General features: G+C 57.1%; 1 protein-coding gene across 6 annotated transcripts in view; it reads right to left on the bottom strand.

Moving 5' to 3' along the window:
- The window catches only part of SEPTIN9 (septin 9), a 198,502-nt gene that overhangs the window by 4,306 nt on the left and 177,968 nt on the right, over window positions 1-16,228 (bottom strand). For all 6 annotated transcript variants that reach the window (XM_075014837.1, XM_075014840.1, XM_075014839.1 and 3 more), the window contains 5 exons: window positions 14,818-14,955; window positions 8,544-8,661; window positions 5,340-5,435; window positions 4,201-4,297; window positions 295-346 (listed from right to left, as the gene is read on the bottom strand). In XM_075014837.1, the coding sequence (XP_074870938.1) occupies window positions 295-346; window positions 4,201-4,297; window positions 5,340-5,435; window positions 8,544-8,661; window positions 14,818-14,955 (501 nt within the window). The remainder of the gene's footprint in view (window positions 1-294; window positions 347-4,200; window positions 4,298-5,339; window positions 5,436-8,543; window positions 8,662-14,817; window positions 14,956-16,228) is intronic.

The raw sequence follows: 16,228 nt of genomic DNA, 5'->3' as shown, positions 1-16,228 counted from the left end.
CTGTGGGAGGCTTCTCTGGTGGGTTCCTGGTTATCCACCCATCTGACAACAGAGCTCTCTAACCATTCCACACTCACCAAGCCCTCCTGCTGGCCAACCCACAAGACAAGCCCCCAGTTGACAGCCTCGTTCACGGGGCTCTGGGTTGCACAGCAGCTGTTGCCATTGTGATATGCAAGAAGCAAGAGCAGAGACGATAAAGCGGCTCATGCACCAAGCAGCTGCGGTGCTCGGCCCCGTTCTTTGAGGCCACCTGCTGGCAGAATGACGGAGTCTCAGAGCAGTTCTACTGACCTGATCAGGAGATCTCGCAGATAGGCAAACTCACAGTGTGTTGTGTTCTCAACTGGAAAGGAGGAGAAGAGGCAAACGGTTAGGTCACAGCCGGGAACGCAGCCACACGCCCTGGGCAGGGCAGCCCTTTCCGGCCCTGTGCTCAGAACTAACGTCAGTGAGCGCAGGCTTGCAAACCGGAGCAGCAGCGTCACTCGGCTGGAGGATTCCACCGGGCTAAGGTCAGTTTCTGCCTGTCCTGAGGAAAAACCTCTTCTCCGACAGAAGCCAGGCTCGGTACGCACAGGCTCACTAGCTGTTACCTGCCTAACAGCGGGGGAGAGACGGGAAGAGCTTTCATCTCTTTCCCCTGCTCAGAGTCGTTGCTGGAGCGAACGCCCTCCAGCGTAAGCCCACTTCCACCTCCCGGAGCCAGCCAGACACGCTCCTCTCCGTGAGTCCTCACAACAACGTATCTGTTTCAACTCAAGCTTCTCTCTCTCCCCCCACAGCATGGGGTAACTGGAACGGCAAAGGGCAGAATGGTTTTGTGGCTAAGGCCCTTGTGACTCAGGTGCCCTGAAGTCAATTCCTGCCTCTACCACAGACTTCCTCTGGGATCTGAAGCAGACCTGGGCTTTAGTCTGCTCTCATCCCAATCTTGAGTCATGCTGTGGAATGACAGAATCCACTATACTGGGCACAGTTTGGATTTAAAGCTACATGGAGAGAAAGCCTTGAGAACAAGATCCCAATGCTGCCTGATCACCCTAGGTCCTGCTCTCGGTACATGGTGTGTTGGAACGGTGTGGTTGATATAACACAGAGCAGCAGACCCCGGGGCCAAGGAAAGCGTCTTCCCTGGTTTTCCACCTGGCTGAACAGGGAGCCCAAACAGAAAGCAGATGAACGACACTTTCTGCAACCTAACCAGTGGCACATGCTGGGTCCCTGCGGCTTCCTGATCTCAAGGCAGAGACGGCACATCTGAAAGACAACCAGCGTTTCTTGTAAACCCACCCAGGGCCATCATGGCCAAGCCCTGAGAGTTCCCAAGAACAGGCCACAAGAGGGCACCCGAGGTTTAAAATCAAACCGGTTTCTTCAGCACATCTGTGAAGTGCCGACTCAAGACAGGGTTTCTATAAAAAGAGCCTCAAACAACAGCGAGCTCTGAAACGGAGGAGGAAGAGAGAGAGAGCAGTGAGATCGCAGGGACTGCGCCGCCAGGATCCTAGCTACGGAGAGCGGAGAGCCTTGCAAGTGAAACGCTGTCAGACTGATGGGGGGGTGGGAGTTAAAATGAGGAGAGCAGAGGGGAAGGAAGAGGAGGAAGAAAGGAAGGTGCAGCACATGGGGGGCCGGGGGGGGAGAAGAACAGATCCTGCACAAGTCCTCGACAGGCCTATTCGAACACCCCAGCGGGTGCCCATCTGCACAGACGTGTCTCCTCAGGCAGCCGACGGGCAGTTTCGGGCTCCTGCGGAAGCTACTGAGGAAGCCAGCTTGGTGCATGGAAGGTGCAAGACAGGGAAGGTCTGAGGAGCTGGACATGGCCACCCCTGGGTCCCCTCACAAAGCAACAAGCTGAAAGGACGGTGTGCCCCCTGCAGGCACCGAAGGGATGGGCAGGAGAGACAAGGCTGGAAGGACCCCCAACCCCACCCCCAAATTTGGCTTGATCCCCAGCATTTTCAGAGGGGCAAAGACATCCCCACTCAGTATCCCTCAACCCCAGCCTCTGCAGGCTCACGAGTGGGGACAGGCGGGCTGAGAACAGTCCGTGGGGCAGAGGAAGTCGTCCATCAGCCACAGCTAAGCACATTTCTCCTTGCTACTGCACTTGGACCCACCGGCAAAAAGGTACCAACCTGGGCTGTGCCCAGTTGTGCTCCTTTTGCCAGATAAAAGCTGCCGCACGGCAACGGCACCTCCTAACGCGCACGCTTTCCTCCTCAGCAGCAGCTCTGTCCAGTCTTCCCTGGAGAACCACTGGGCGGCCTCAGAGCTCTAGGCCCTGGCAGGAAGAGGAGGTGGGGGCCAAATGTGTCACCAAGGCAGTCTCTCTCCAGTGCCTGTAGGTCAGCAGGTATGGCTCCAAGCCCCACACCAGCTCTCTCTGGGCTCTGGGAATATCATCCTCACCCCCCTAGTTCTGTCACGACTGGGATGGAACTCCCCTCCCCTCACACGCTCCCTTCTCATCTTTACCCCTCAGGGAGTGGCAGTGTCAGGTCACCACGGGCTACAGATTCCCAGCTCAGCTGCACACGATGGCTGCAGGGTGGGAACCAGAGACTCCAGGAGCCTGTAAGAGAATCTCCAGGCTCACACGGCGGTCCTGCAGCCAGACACCTTGCTGGGGGGCTGCTGGGGAACAAGGGTAAGATGCTGGCCTCAGAGCAGAAAGGAGGAGAGAAGAGGAAATCAGCGAGAGCAGTGGAGGAGCCTCCCTTAGTGACAGGTGGTCAGGAGAACAATGAAAAGGGCTCAGAAACAACCCTGTTCTCATGCCCTCCCTCCTAGGTCTGGCAGCTCCCACAGCCCAGCAGGGCTGCTCTGGGAGCAGCAAGAGAGATGAGGGCGCACAGAACAGGCATCAGAGTCCAAAGTATTTCATAGCCACATGGAGAAGCGTCCTACCGCAGCACCTTCACTAGCCTCGGCTGCCAGCAGGCTCCATGGCACCAGTCGTGCCCTCACAGTGCCTGCCCCAAAGCGCAGCCCGAACAGACAAGACAGAGAAAGGGGGCAGAGGCAAGAACAGAAGTTCAGCGAGTGGCTGTGACTCGCTCCAGGTCACAGCAGCTCCTTAGCCGAGCTCAACACAGAACGCTGGTCCCCTGGACGCCTGCCTGATGATGCTCTAACCCATAGGAAATTCTGCTTCCCCTCGCATCACTCATCAGACACCAGTACTTGCCCCCTTCAGTAGCAACCACATGATCTCCTCCGTAGGGCCCCAGCGTCACGGATGGAGAGCTGCCACAACCACGTCACACAGGCTGCCCACCACTCACAGGACACCCCAGGCTCTGCACTGTCACCAGGCTTTCCAAGAGCCACTCGGGTCACAAACCCGAGAGCAGGACCCAGTTCTGGTCAGCAGAGGCCAGTGGCATATTACTGGGGCCCTACCAAATTCCCAGTTCACTTTGGTCAGCTGCACGGCCGTGGGGTCTCACAACTGATCGGTTGCACAATGTCAGACGTTTTCATGGCGGGTTTCAGGGGGTTGGACCTGTGGACTCCCGGTCCCCCAGGGGATCGTGGGATGGCCCAGAACTGCAGCAGAAGAGTTGCAGGATTGCCATGCTCATTTCTGTGCTGCTTTCGGAGCCCAGCTCTAAAGGCAGCAGCTGCAGAGTTTCCTGCCGCCGGAGGATGGTCCTAGAGTTGGAGGTAGGTCCGACCTCTCCATTGCTGCCAAGAGGATGCCAAACGGGGGCTCCTAGCTGCTAGTCACAGCCAGTGGCGGATTAATGTATGGACCCACTGAAGGGGAGGGGACAGTGGTGGAAGCAGCCCTGGAGCTGCAGCTTTCAGAGCTCAGGCAGGAGCCATGGAGGGAGAGCAGGGGGGCACAGGACAGCAACAGCAGCCCCCGAGAGCTCAGACATGCAGGGCTGGCCAGGACCTCTGAGGAGTGGCAGCCCAGGAGCCTCCCAGTCCAGTCAGGAGCTGCGAGGCTATGGGAGCAGCTGCCCATGGATGAGGACAGCCTGATCTCCCTGATAGCAAATCCAGTCCCTCCCCAGCCCGGCTGATTTTGGGGAGATCAGATTTCACAGGGCAGGGCCCATTTCGTGGTCTGTAACACGTTTTTCAGGGCGGTGAAAGTGGCAGGGCCCGAGGTATTATGCACACTTCCCCTTCAAACCCTGCCAGAGACGGACAGCCATGGGGGCAGCCAGCGGCAGCTCCTACCTTCAATGGTGCCCCACTTTGTTTTCCTTCCAAGAATTCTTCTCCCATTAACCTGGTATTCCTGGTCGCTGCCCACCACTGCAAACGGAATCATTTCCTGGAGGCACACAGCATAGCACACAGGTGAATGGCTTCATCCCGGAAGCCAGCAGGTAAACCCAACCGGGCAGAGCAGCCTTGGGTAGGACAATCCACAGCCACCCTGGCAAGCAGAGCCATTACAGGAGTGGCCCACGTGGTGAAGCGCCGAGGGTCTCGATTTCTCTGGAGAACACAATTTCGCAGGAGCATCTCCATAGATTTGACCCGTCTGTTCGCGCTGCTTCACTGCAATGGGGGCCCTGTGTCATCAGAGCAGCCGTGGACCACCCCTGTGTGAGGCCAACCTGGCAGCCAGCCGTCCTCCCAAGCAGGGGCCACCTGGGAAACTGGCGGTGCCTCTGTGAAACACAGCAGGTGGCCATGATGGAGAACGGGGCCACGGGGGCTTTCGAAAGCCAAAGGAAGGGGACGGACGACATCCTCAAGTGCTGGGCCAGGCCTCACGCACGGCACATGAATGCTCTTAGCACGACTGATCACAGTGCCTGCTCCAGTCCGGGGCATCAGTGCGATCTGCCAACGCCTCTTTAAGCTGCCCACCGCTTTGCAATCGGCCCCCTTTCCGTGATCTCGTCCTATTTAAAGCCACCCATCAAGAGTGCTGCTGCAGGGAAATTCTCTTCAGAGAACAGGTGCCCCCACCGGAGCGTGACAGGGAAACAGCCTCACCGAGGGGCACCCCACCCACGTCTGAAAGGCCGCAGAGGGCACAGCTAAGGAATCGGAACCTGGGAAGAAGATGCCGGGGGAAGAGGACCTGCAGCCAGGCTGCTGTCAGGAGGACGGGAACTCGCCAGCACAGCCTAGGGCTGAAATCAGGCAATTCTAATGCCCATGGGAGCAAAGCTCCCTGCTTCCCTTCCTGTGGCATCTCCAGGCTTTGGGCAGTCTCTGCACACCACCAGGCAAAGTGCCCCAGCCTTGGAAGGGAAATGAAGGCACGTTGCTGAGGCCCCCACCCCTATAGGGGTGCTATAGGGGCTGCCCTGAGGAGCTCCAGGCCTCGGTGCTCCAGGCTGAGAGCAGTGTCCACTCACTCTGAACTTGTCATTCACAAGCCGGTCCTCAGAGTCTTCATCAAACTCTTTCTGGGGATACACGTCGATGCCATTGGAGAGCAGGTCGGCCGTGATCTGAGGCAGACGGACAGGGAAAGGACACCACGTTAGGGCCCAAAGGAAACGCCGTGACCACAGCTGCTGCCTTCGGCCTCCCCAGCAGCACCGCAACGCTGCAACCTGTGCATTACTGAATGGGCCTAGAGCAGCCCAAAGCCCTTCCCAGCTTGGAGCAAGCCAGGCAGCCTTGCGTCCCATCCCCGCCCGCCCGCTCTCCCAGAAAGGAGGGATGTGTTCCAGTGCTGAACATCCAGCTATGCAGCCCAGGAGGTTCTGAAAGACCCTCTCCCCACCACCTCCAGCACAGGGTTCAGCTCTCAGCTGAGCAGAAGGCTGCACGGATAACAGGAAACATTGCCAGCTGGGCCCCAAAAGGCAAAGGGAAGCAACAGCCTGAACCACCTGCAGCACATCAGGGCAGCCATGTGCCACCCAGGTTGGGAGGAGGGCGACGTCTGGGTGCGCCACAGTAAGTTAGCAAGTCCCTTCCTGGTATGTTTGTCTTGCTCATGCTCCCCGGAAAAGGAACCCAGATCTAGTGCCACATATGCTGCCAGGGGACATGCAGGAGCAGGACACACAACTCACTGAGCTGTCAGCGCACAAACCGGCTCTTGCCATCTGGACACCCTTTATATGACCTTTCAGGTAGGCACTGCAGCTGCCTACGAAGGAGACCACGGCCAGGTGTGGGAAATCCAGTGTGATGCCATAGGGAGAAAACCAAGATGCTCAATGGCACTGGCTGCTGCAACCACCACCATCTTGGCCAAGACCTTGTCCACTGGGCAAGCGCAGAGGAACCCCTCCTCCAAACCAGAACATCCACGCTGACAAACCTCCCCGGTCCCACCCATGCTCTGTTCTAGGCAAAGGAGTAGGGGAGCCACTCCAATGCCAGGAGAGAGGTGCTGAGGTTTCAGGAGCAGGCTCGGCTCTAACGTGGGAAGGAACGGCTGTGCAGGTCTTTGCACTTCACGTTGATACAAGTAAACAGAACGCTGGTGTAAATCTGCAATAATGCCACCCGGTCCATGGGAATTATCCTTGCTCAAGCAAGAGCAGAATCCAGACCTCCTGAGAGCTAAAGGCAGACACACCCGCACATGCCTAACTGGTGTTGCTGGGGTGTATTTGCGCATTTGGGCCAGATTCTCTAGCGTAAAACAGCACTGCTCCACTATCTCCTGATGTACATCAGCTGAGGAGGTGGAGGTTTTTAATTGCACCGCTAGAGCCCTTGAACTAAGACACAAGGTGCCCGGGCTCACACGGCACATGGAACATGTAAGTTTTTCACCTCCTGTTGGGAAGGGTTTTCAGAGTCTGGCTCTGATTGAAAACGTAACTCATTAAAAAGCAGCGGCTTCTTACTGCTACCAGGGGCCCCAGCTGCTCAGAGACTGAAACTGCTGAGGGCAGAATTTGCTGTCTTCAAGTTCTAGCTGTTCCTGCTTCCTTGACCAAGCCACGTTCAGCCCACTAAGGCACCGACAGCCAGCAGGGTTCTGCTGTGCCACACGTACCCACTCTCCTGTCAGCTCAGTTCTGCCAGCACAGGCTTATTCCCAGGGATGGTGTCTGAGGCACAGAGAGCAGCCTGGATTTTCAGGCTCCTGCCTAGCTCTAGCTCCAGCAGCTGGGGAGGGAGAAAGAGGTTCACACGCCTTGTACTTCTGAACTGAGCAAAGGAGGCCTGGGAGAGTTACCGGGAAAGCCCAGACGATGGCAATCCAGATGACCCCTTCTCTGCCCTCAACAGCTCTTTGCCTGTCCCCGAGAGCACAGGTTGCCTGATCAACCGGCTCCACGTCCAGGACTTTGCTTCACCCAGCGCAGAGATGGACCCAGCTGTGAAATTCTGCATCATGGCCCCCGGTCAGATTGGGGGTTTCAGGTCACAGCCCTCAGTCCCCCTGGATGGAGCGGGAAGATGTCCAAGTCTGCACTGAATCCCCGCAGACAAATGACCTGCAGTGAGCTGGGCAGCTCCTCTCCCCCAGCCCAGTAATGTTCTAAGACAGACTCAGACTGGGAGTGCTGCACAGCTCTGCGGTCTCTAATCTAAAACATCCCCTGCCAGCCCAGCCCCTGCAGCGTGCGCCCCCTCCGCTTGCAGAACGTTCTCAAGCCCTCTCCCCGCAGCCTGGCTGCGCTGCCCCAGGCATGGCGGGCCTGAAGCAAGCTGGGAATCGCTTTCTTCACATGGTCCAGGTCAGACGCTTCCGGAGCCATCTGAGCCCATGGATTTGGCTGTGCTTCCCATTTTCCTTCACTGCCTTCGGCAGTGCAGGCCGGATTTGCAGTGAACCCTTTGGCCCTGAGCTATCTGCTGTCTTGTGCAAAGCTCCCTTCCCTGCTGGGCTCTCGGGGGTTAATACTGGCTCAGAGGCGCAGGACACTCTGAAATCAGTAGGAGAACCCTGAGATCTGCCATTTCTCTGACTCTGGCCCCTGTCCATTTCCCTCCCGCCTCAGCCTCACTGCAATCGGCAAAGCCTGAGCTAGTCATCCTCCCAGGGGCACTTCAGACTCGAGAAGCAGCAAGCCCCAGAGCTGATTTGTGCCTCGCTGGGCCCGTCACGCTTGCAGTCACCTATCAGCGGGTTCATCGCTCTTTGAAAGCCAAAGCAAAACAGCGACGACCCCAGGAAACACCACTTGGCTGCAATGAGAAAGCCCCTTCCGGGCTCTCCAAAGGACACGCTCAAGGGACCTGCACTGTCGGCCTCTCCCGTGGAGCTCACAGAACGGAGCTCAGCGTGGACACGGTGCAGTTGGGTTCTGTCGCATCGCAGGGGGCTGTGCAGGAACACCAGCTGTCCAAAAAGGGTTTTGAGGCTCTGCAAGCAGCAGGACTGCCTTCCTAACACAACAGAAGCAGCCTGGGGGAGGGCGGGTGGAGAGACAGAAAACAGCCACACAGAGGGAGGCCACGAGCTGGAAAGTCATCGTGAGCTGACAGAGATCCAAAAGAAACACAAGGAACTGTTTGGAAGCAAAGGCTCTTCCTGCTGCCACATGGGATCGCTCAGAGCTGCAGCCTAGGGAATGCTCCGGGAGCCAGGCCAGCCCTGCAGGGGGCTGAAGGGGCGGGAGGTGGAGGGGCTGCCATCCCCTTACCCTTTTTTTGAAATAGTCTCTTTCCTCCAGCGTTAACGTGTCGGCCTTGGCGATGACTGGCACGATGTTAACCACTTTGCTCAGGCGTCTCATGAATTCGATGTCTAGCGGTCGGAGGCTAAAACCACAGCAGAGAAAAAAGGAATCAGACTTTGACGATAGCAACATCGGTGAAGGGGAGAATCCCCAGCGCAGAGGCAACTGAGAGCCCAGGGGAGGTGGGGAGTAATTTTGTACCACTAGGGCTTAGCCAGCTCCAAGGAACAGGTCTTAAAAGCCTGAGAGGGAGAGAGAGAGACAGAGGCTCTGCAGACAAATGGTGAAGTTCTGTTTTCAGAGTGCCCTGCAGTCACTGATTAACTCTCAACACTCTGCAACAGAGGAGCTGCCTTTTATCTTCATGGGGATTAAAAAAAAAAAGAAAACACGGAAGATTTTTAGGAACTTGCCCAAGGCTACTCAAACCCTTCACAGAGCTGGGGCGAGTACCAGGCATTCATGGCTGCGCAAGGTCTGATAGGCCATCCTGCCTTCCTCGTGCAGCAGAGTTGAAAAGCTTAAGGGTGACCCACTGCATAAAGAAAGGAGTCCTGTGGCATCTTAAAGACCAAGGGATTTATTTGGGCAAAAACTTTTGTGGGCTGGAGCTCACTTCATCCGACGCATCAGGAGGTTTTTACCCAAAAAAGCTTCTCTTCGAATCAATCCGTAAGTCCTTAAGGTGCGCCAAGACGACTCCTTGTTTTTGCAGATACAGCCTAATGTGGCTAGCCAGTGGAGACCATTATATGAAACTCTGCCCAGCCTGGACAGTCACCTGATCAGAGTCACCAGGCTGCAAACCACAAGCTTGGCACCAACCCATCTGCACAGCAGTGAATTTTACCCAGAGCAAGAGCCCTCTCAGTGCTGAGCAAAGGTGGGAGCGAGTTAACGCCTGCACTCGCAGACACAGTGGAACAGATTATTCTACTTCCGCCGAGCGGCTGGCGAGGACATGAAGCACAGAGAGAAAAAGAGACGCCCCAAAGATTCCACAGCGCAGATGATCACCCCTAAGACACTACCAGAGACTGTCCAGAACCAAGTGTGGCCTCAAGTTTCATTGCCATCCAGTCAGCAGCATAAAGGACCTAACTCTGTCCACCTAGGCGACCTGCTGGAACACAAGACCCCAGGGTTTCTTTCGGCCCGGATGCTGCAGGGGTCCGGAACACAAGTCGGGTATTTGGATTTGCCGCTATTTGTGCTGGCCCGAGAGACGCACAATCTCCATGCTTATGCCTCCAAGGGCCTTATCAGGCAGCCAGACCTGGTGCCAAGGAGTGCAAGCCACTGCTATGGGACTAAGAAGACCCCCGCTGGCGTGGGAAGCGTGCGGGAGGGAGCGGGGTGGGGGGCAGCGAGCCACTGCCATGGGACTAAGGAGACCCCAGCTGGCGTGGGAAGCAGGGTGGTCAGAACAGCCAGCATCGGTAGTTACTGCCGAGAAGGAGCCGGCTGCCCTGCAGGGTGCTGGGACACTTTACCAGCCATGAAGCCTCTTCCCTGAGATGGGAGGAAGCCCAGGGAACCTGCCTGCAGTGGTGCTGGGGAGTGCAAGGCCAGCGCACAGCCAGGCCAATGCTGGAGCCAAAGGATTCGTCTCCACTTCCTGCCCCACGCGGCCGGGACACCACGGCGGGTGGCAACATCGCAGGGGTGGGTGTAAGAATTCGCACCCTGCTGGTAGCACTTGTTGGGAGAAAAGGCATCAATGGGCAGGTTCTCTGAGCAGAGGGCTTGGCCCTCAGAGACCATTACACGCCCCCAGTAACTAGCTCCCCTGCCTGCAGCCGGTGCTCTCTCCCACGCTGGGTGTGAAGCTGTAAGCCAGCGAGCAGGACGGGGTGGGGGTGGGGGCGAGCGCCTCTCCATTATCAGCCAGGTCGCACAGCTGACCCCGGCGGGCCTCCACCATCCATGACGCCGTAATCCCCCAGGTCAGGGAGAGACCAAGCTGAATAAGCTCTGTGCCCAGTGGGACCTCTGCTCCTTCTGAGCCCTCCGGCCAGAGCGTCCTGGCCTCCTCTTTCCTCCGGCTGCTGGAGTGCTGAGGTCCAACAGCAGCTTCCCCCCTGCCACCGTGGCGAGCAGCATCCCGCTGCAGGGCTGGGCACCGGGACAGGGCGAGGGACAGCTGGGCTGGCTGCTGGGGTTTGACATCTGGATGTGCACTGGGCGACCTCTGAGCCTAGAGGCAACAAGGGCCAGTGGTAAGATAAGACAACCCAGGTCTTTCGAAGCCAAACCCCAGCTCTGCCATGGACCCACCAACCGGACTTCCCAGAGACCAAACCATTCTTCTCTGTGGTTTTTAGCTCATTCTAGACAATTTGTTAGTAAATTCTATTGAACAGTTTTAAAAAAAAGCCTATGGAAAATCCCACTGGCTAGGAAGTTCTCTAGGCGTCCCCCAAAGGAGGCCCTTTAACTGGAAGTCTGGCCAGGAAAGTTCTAGCCTGGTTATTAAGTTACAGATATTAAAGCAGAGCAAACTCATTGGCTGATTGCATCTGAGATTTCACTACACTGGACGCCAGCTCAGGCTGGAATTAACCCTTTCACAGACGCCCTGTGCGCTACTGGCATAGCCACTGAAGAGCAGGGGAAAGAGATAGCTTAATCCAGCCACAGGCCTGACCCGCCAAGCTGCGTGTGACCCTCTTCAGAAGTTCAAAAGCTGGGACTTCCGGCTTCAGCCCCGCTTCTCCTGAAGCCCTGAGCCCCAGTCGTCCGCCCAGGCAGAAGCCAGAGGCCATGCTGGAGGGCACTCGGCCCTGCAGACTCCCTGTACACCAGCTGCTGGAGCCAGCAAGCTGGCAGTGCGGCTGCGGACAGAGGCAGACAGCTGGGAGCAGCAGGGAGAGTGGCCAGGTGCAGGGCAGCAGCCTGGAGCTCTCTCTCCTGGTCTAGGAGGTGGAGAAAAGGGGGCGGCGGGGGGGGGGGTCCCCGCAAACGACACTTTAATGTAAAAACGAGGCAGCTCGCAAGCCGCCGTGGCCAGCTCTGCTGTCGTCCACCCCAGCCCCTAGTCCCAGGAACCAAGCGGCACAACCAGGAGCGCTTGGCTCAGGAGTAGGCGCCAGCCCGCGTGGTGATGGTGACAGCACGCGCGCAGAGCCGTGGGCGCTGTCTGCTGCAGTCCACATGGGCACTCCCAGCTGTCCCTGGGAGGGGCGGATTCTGGAAGGGCAGAAAGACCATTTTAATCGCTCACCTCCAGGATTTCCCCGCTGAATACGACTCGTGGGACAACCACGGTGCAGACACGGGCACGGCCTCCTGCGAGCAGGGACGCGGGCTGGAGCTGCCCTGGGCTCCACTCTGCCCCGGTAAGGGTGCGTTTGCGCAGAAGTGGGATGGCGCCCGAGCACAGTTAGAGAGATGCCCGCAGGCTCTGCTTCAGCACGCAGGCGAGCCATCTGAGCACAATCCCACCTGACCCCTGGGCACGCGCTCAGGCAGGTAACTAGCCTGAGCAGAGCGAGTGCACGTCTGCCGAGCCGCGTGGGGAAGTGCGCGCCCATGTAGCTGCACCCGAGCACAAAAGGAACCTGCGGAGGCAGAAGCTGGCACCCACTGCCCCAGCAGGGATGTTAACAAGAGAGGAAACTGGACGGTGTTCATGCAGTCCAAAGCAGCGGCTCCAACGCGCACAGGCCGCGCAGCAGGGGAGTGAGAAGGTGCCGGATGGCTGAGAAACACGGCACAGTCAGGCAGTGCTTTCCAGACACCAGGAAGAGCCTGCTGGGGGATGTACTGAGGCTCTACTCCCATGGACAAAGCCCCTGCCAGCACGGTGCTTTGTCTTTGCAAACGTCACATTAGCAGGACCTTACGAAGAGGGAAGGGCACACGCTCGACAAAACTAATCATCTGTCCCTGGACTCCCGACTGACAGGCGAGAGAGGTGAGGAGCCACGTTCCTGCTCATCTTTGCCAGCCCTGTAAAGTGTAATTTTTTAATGTGACTTAGGCATGTGCTAACTTAACCCCCCAAGGAAGCACAACCCTGAGCGGTGGTGGGGGGGGTGTGCTTTCTCATCAGCTGTGCAGCCTTTGAAATTCTCTGGCATGGCTGCCCCAGCACACATCCTCAGGGTCACCAGGAGATGCAAAAGTCATCAGCTGAGTCACTCTGAGGTTTCCCTCTGGGCGGGGGAGGCAAAGCTTTTACTCCGTGTCGGCAATGGAGTCCCAAATAGAACCAAGCTGTCTGTTGAATCCAGGCTAAGGGACAGGCCACTTCCGGCTCACAGGCTGACATGCTCCCCTTAACAGTTGCCTAAAAGCCAGTTCGGCGTTCGCCGGTCTGAGTGGGCTCTCGGCGTGTCCTATGACGACGTGGAAAAGAACAGCTCTGAGAGCAACTGGCCCAGAAAGTGGTGTGAACTCCAAGCCTGTACAAGGCGCTGTAGGTTAAATTAACTCCTGCCTAGTGCTGGCTGCAGGGAGGCAGCTCGGAACCCGGTGCTGTGCCATTTGGTTAAGGGAGGACGAGAACACCGCTCTGTCCTTTAGCCGTCAGGGCTGGGAAGGGGTAGGGCCAGTGCCTCATCGCCCACGGCCAACGAAAGGGCGGAATGTCCCTGCACACGACAACTGAACGGCGCAAGAGCTGTAGGAGAACGTAAGTGGGATGAATCCCTCTCACGTGTTTTCTGCACTGACGACACGCACCTGGGGCAAATGACGGGTCTGTGAGACTGGGGGCAGAGATGGCTGCCAAAGAGAAAGCAAATTAAAAGCAAGTTATTCAGGCGGAAGCCTGCCAATAGGTTGAAACACCGCACCCAGAGAGTTATCCCCTCTGAGGAGCGTCAGAACAGCCAGCCTGGGGCAGACTAGACAGCAGCCAAAGCCAGGCCCATGAGAGGGAACGAACAGAACTGGTAGCTTTTGAAAGAGCCATTCCATCGGGGGGTGAGGTTTCCCCCTAGTGAGGAGTCACAGAGTGCAAAGGAAGCCTACAGGAAGCTCTCTGAAAAGGCGTATGGTCTTTTCAGCCAGTACTCCATTCACCAGTGAGAAGAGTCCCCCCCCGGCTAGCTCATAATTGCCGAGTGTGGACCAGGAGGGCCATCTGCCCAGCAGAACTGGGGAGATTGTGAAGGGCAGGCATGAAACGCCAATGACAACAAGAAGTCAGATGTAAAACTAACCAGAGAGTAGCCTCAGGTACTCAACTGCTGCATGTTACAACTCAGCCAGGTTTTCCCAGCCACTCCAATCAAAGGCTGGTCCTCCCCAAGCTGAAGCCTGTGGCCTCAGTGCGTCCTGCTGTTCCCTGGCTTATCTGCATCCTCTGCCAAGGGGAGAAAGTCAGGAGCCAGATGTCCTCTTTGACACCTGGGCAGGAAACTGCAGCCCTGGGAGAAGCAACATGAGCCGGCAGCCAAGCGGGTTCTAACCCCAGCTGGGGTATCAGGCTGCACACACAGCTTCAGGCTATTGGAGGGGAAGAAGCCTGTTGCGTGCAGCTTGGTAATGAAGCCTCTCAAACTGCAAAGCCATTTTCTTCTATTGGAAACACATGTTCTTTGGAGAGGGCAGGGGAGAGAGGGAGGAAGCAGAGCGTCAGACTTCCATGTCATCACTGCTACGCCGAGAGAGCCAAGGGAGATAAACCAGACGTTGCCAGGAGAGGGGCACAGGCAGAGGGACAAGCCTATCAGTGGTCTCCCTCGTACACAACAGCCACGCACAGGGTGACGCTTTCCCGGGGGAGGGCTTGCTTTGCATTAATACCAACAGCTCTCCACGGGGGAGGGAGTTAGCTATATGCACCAGGAATTATTGTACTCATGTGTTACTTATGCAGGAATGGACACAGAGCACCTAGCAGCCCATGTCTGCACGCTCGGACATACAGGAAGTGGTTAGAACTTGGCTAAACTAGATGTAGTATTCGCACCAAGGAGGAGTGGATTAGATAATTGGTGGCAGCTGACGAAGTGGGTCTTTGCCCAGGGAAGCTTACGTTCCAAAAAAATCTGTTAGTCCGTAGGGTGCCATAGGACTGTGCGTTGTTTTTGCAGATACAGACTAACACGGCGACCCCTCTGATGGTTGGGAAAAGTTACTGTAAGGTCTACACGCCAGGCTTACCTTCTGGGGCAGATTAAAAGACAAACAGCACCAGGGAGGCAAGTAGGTTCCCATCTTGGTCATAACCTGCCCCACTCCCATCCGCAGTAGGAAAGCTCGTTCTCCGGAGGAGGAAGCTACGTACGCATGGCCGGTGGCTGGGATGAAGTATATGCAGCAGTGCACCCGGGTGTCTGGGATCCGCTTCTTCCGGTTAACATTGAGCTCCTCTTGCAAGTACTTCTCATACTGGTCGTTGATGAACTTCATGATGGGCTGCCAGCTGCGCAGAAAGTCACACACAGGGGAGAGGGGACTCAGGTAGGGATTCTAAAGCGACCCATAGGCTACCTCTAGCCTGGGCCCTGAAAGGGGGAGCCAATAGGAGCGGATGGCGTGCAGCATCTTGTAGGACTTGGCCCAAGGAAAAGTACACGTGTTTCATGTGACGGTGGCAGGTGGCTGAGAAAAGAATCCCCCAAGTTGTGTGTGAACACTGGCCCCGTGGCCCCCTTCAGCCACGAGAAAGGCGCATCTCGTTTTAATCCCCTTTCCAAAGGAGCGTCCGGAAATGCTCCCAGTCCAGGCTCACACCACCAGGGGACTAGCTGCTTAGCTGGGAGCTCTGCCTTTAGCACTAGCAAGGGCTGCAGAGCCTGTGGAAAAAGGCTCCGCCATCCAAATGCGAGCCTCTCCCCTGGTAAACGAGCTTCGTAAGTATCAGTGCTCACAGGACCCCCTTCCTGTCACTTCTACTGCCTCCTCAACCAACTGGGTTCCGGTCTATTTCAGATTAGAAATCTGAAACTACCCTCCCTGCCCGCCCCAGGATCCCAGCCATCACCCTTCGCTTTGGGGAAATGCAACCGAGCAGCTCCTCATTGGCTGTGCAAACCGCAGGAGACTTGCCCAGGCTCCAGGAAGTTACACCGAGCTCGTAGTGCCTCCCTAGACAACGTACTTAGTGAGAGGGTAGGGGGGAGGGATGTCTTTAAAACAGGTGCATTTGTCCCCCTCCCAACACTGTTCATGCTCAAATTGGTCCATGTGCCTCCAGCGTTAACACCTCACAATGCAACCGAGCATGTACCGATTATTCTCGCAACCCCCCTGCTCCGAGAGGGACACATGGATGTGACGCTCCCCAGGACCTTCCCCACCACTAACCCTCCAACAGTGGCAGACAGGGCCCAAGCATCATGTCACGTCAATGCCCTCAGACGCTGGTGCCGAGGAGATGGGAGGCTCCTGCTCTCTAACGGCTGCTGGTGGAACTGCCTGCCCCTTTCCTGGCAGAGTGTGTCCCTCAGACTGCTGAAAGCAGCTCAGCATCCTGCTCTGCCCAGGGCCTGATGTGTGTGCATATAGGGGCATGGAGAGGGGGTACCACCCTCCTTTGCCCAAAGAGCAGGATTCCTCAGCTCCTTTGGGCAGCTGCCTTGCCCGAGAAGTGACCCTCTGGCCCAGTGACTCCACCCACTGGCAGCAAGACCGCTGACTAACCCAAACCCTTTCACTGGAGCCTGCTGGAGATGGAAGCTGGCAGGATTAGCCAG

Source organism: Carettochelys insculpta, chromosome 20 (assembly GCF_033958435.1).
Source record: "Carettochelys insculpta isolate YL-2023 chromosome 20, ASM3395843v1, whole genome shotgun sequence".
Lineage (NCBI taxonomy): Eukaryota > Metazoa > Chordata > Testudines > Carettochelyidae > Carettochelys > Carettochelys insculpta.
The sequence above is the reverse complement of the archived record's forward strand: the minus strand, read 5'-3'. Positions and strand labels throughout refer to the sequence as shown.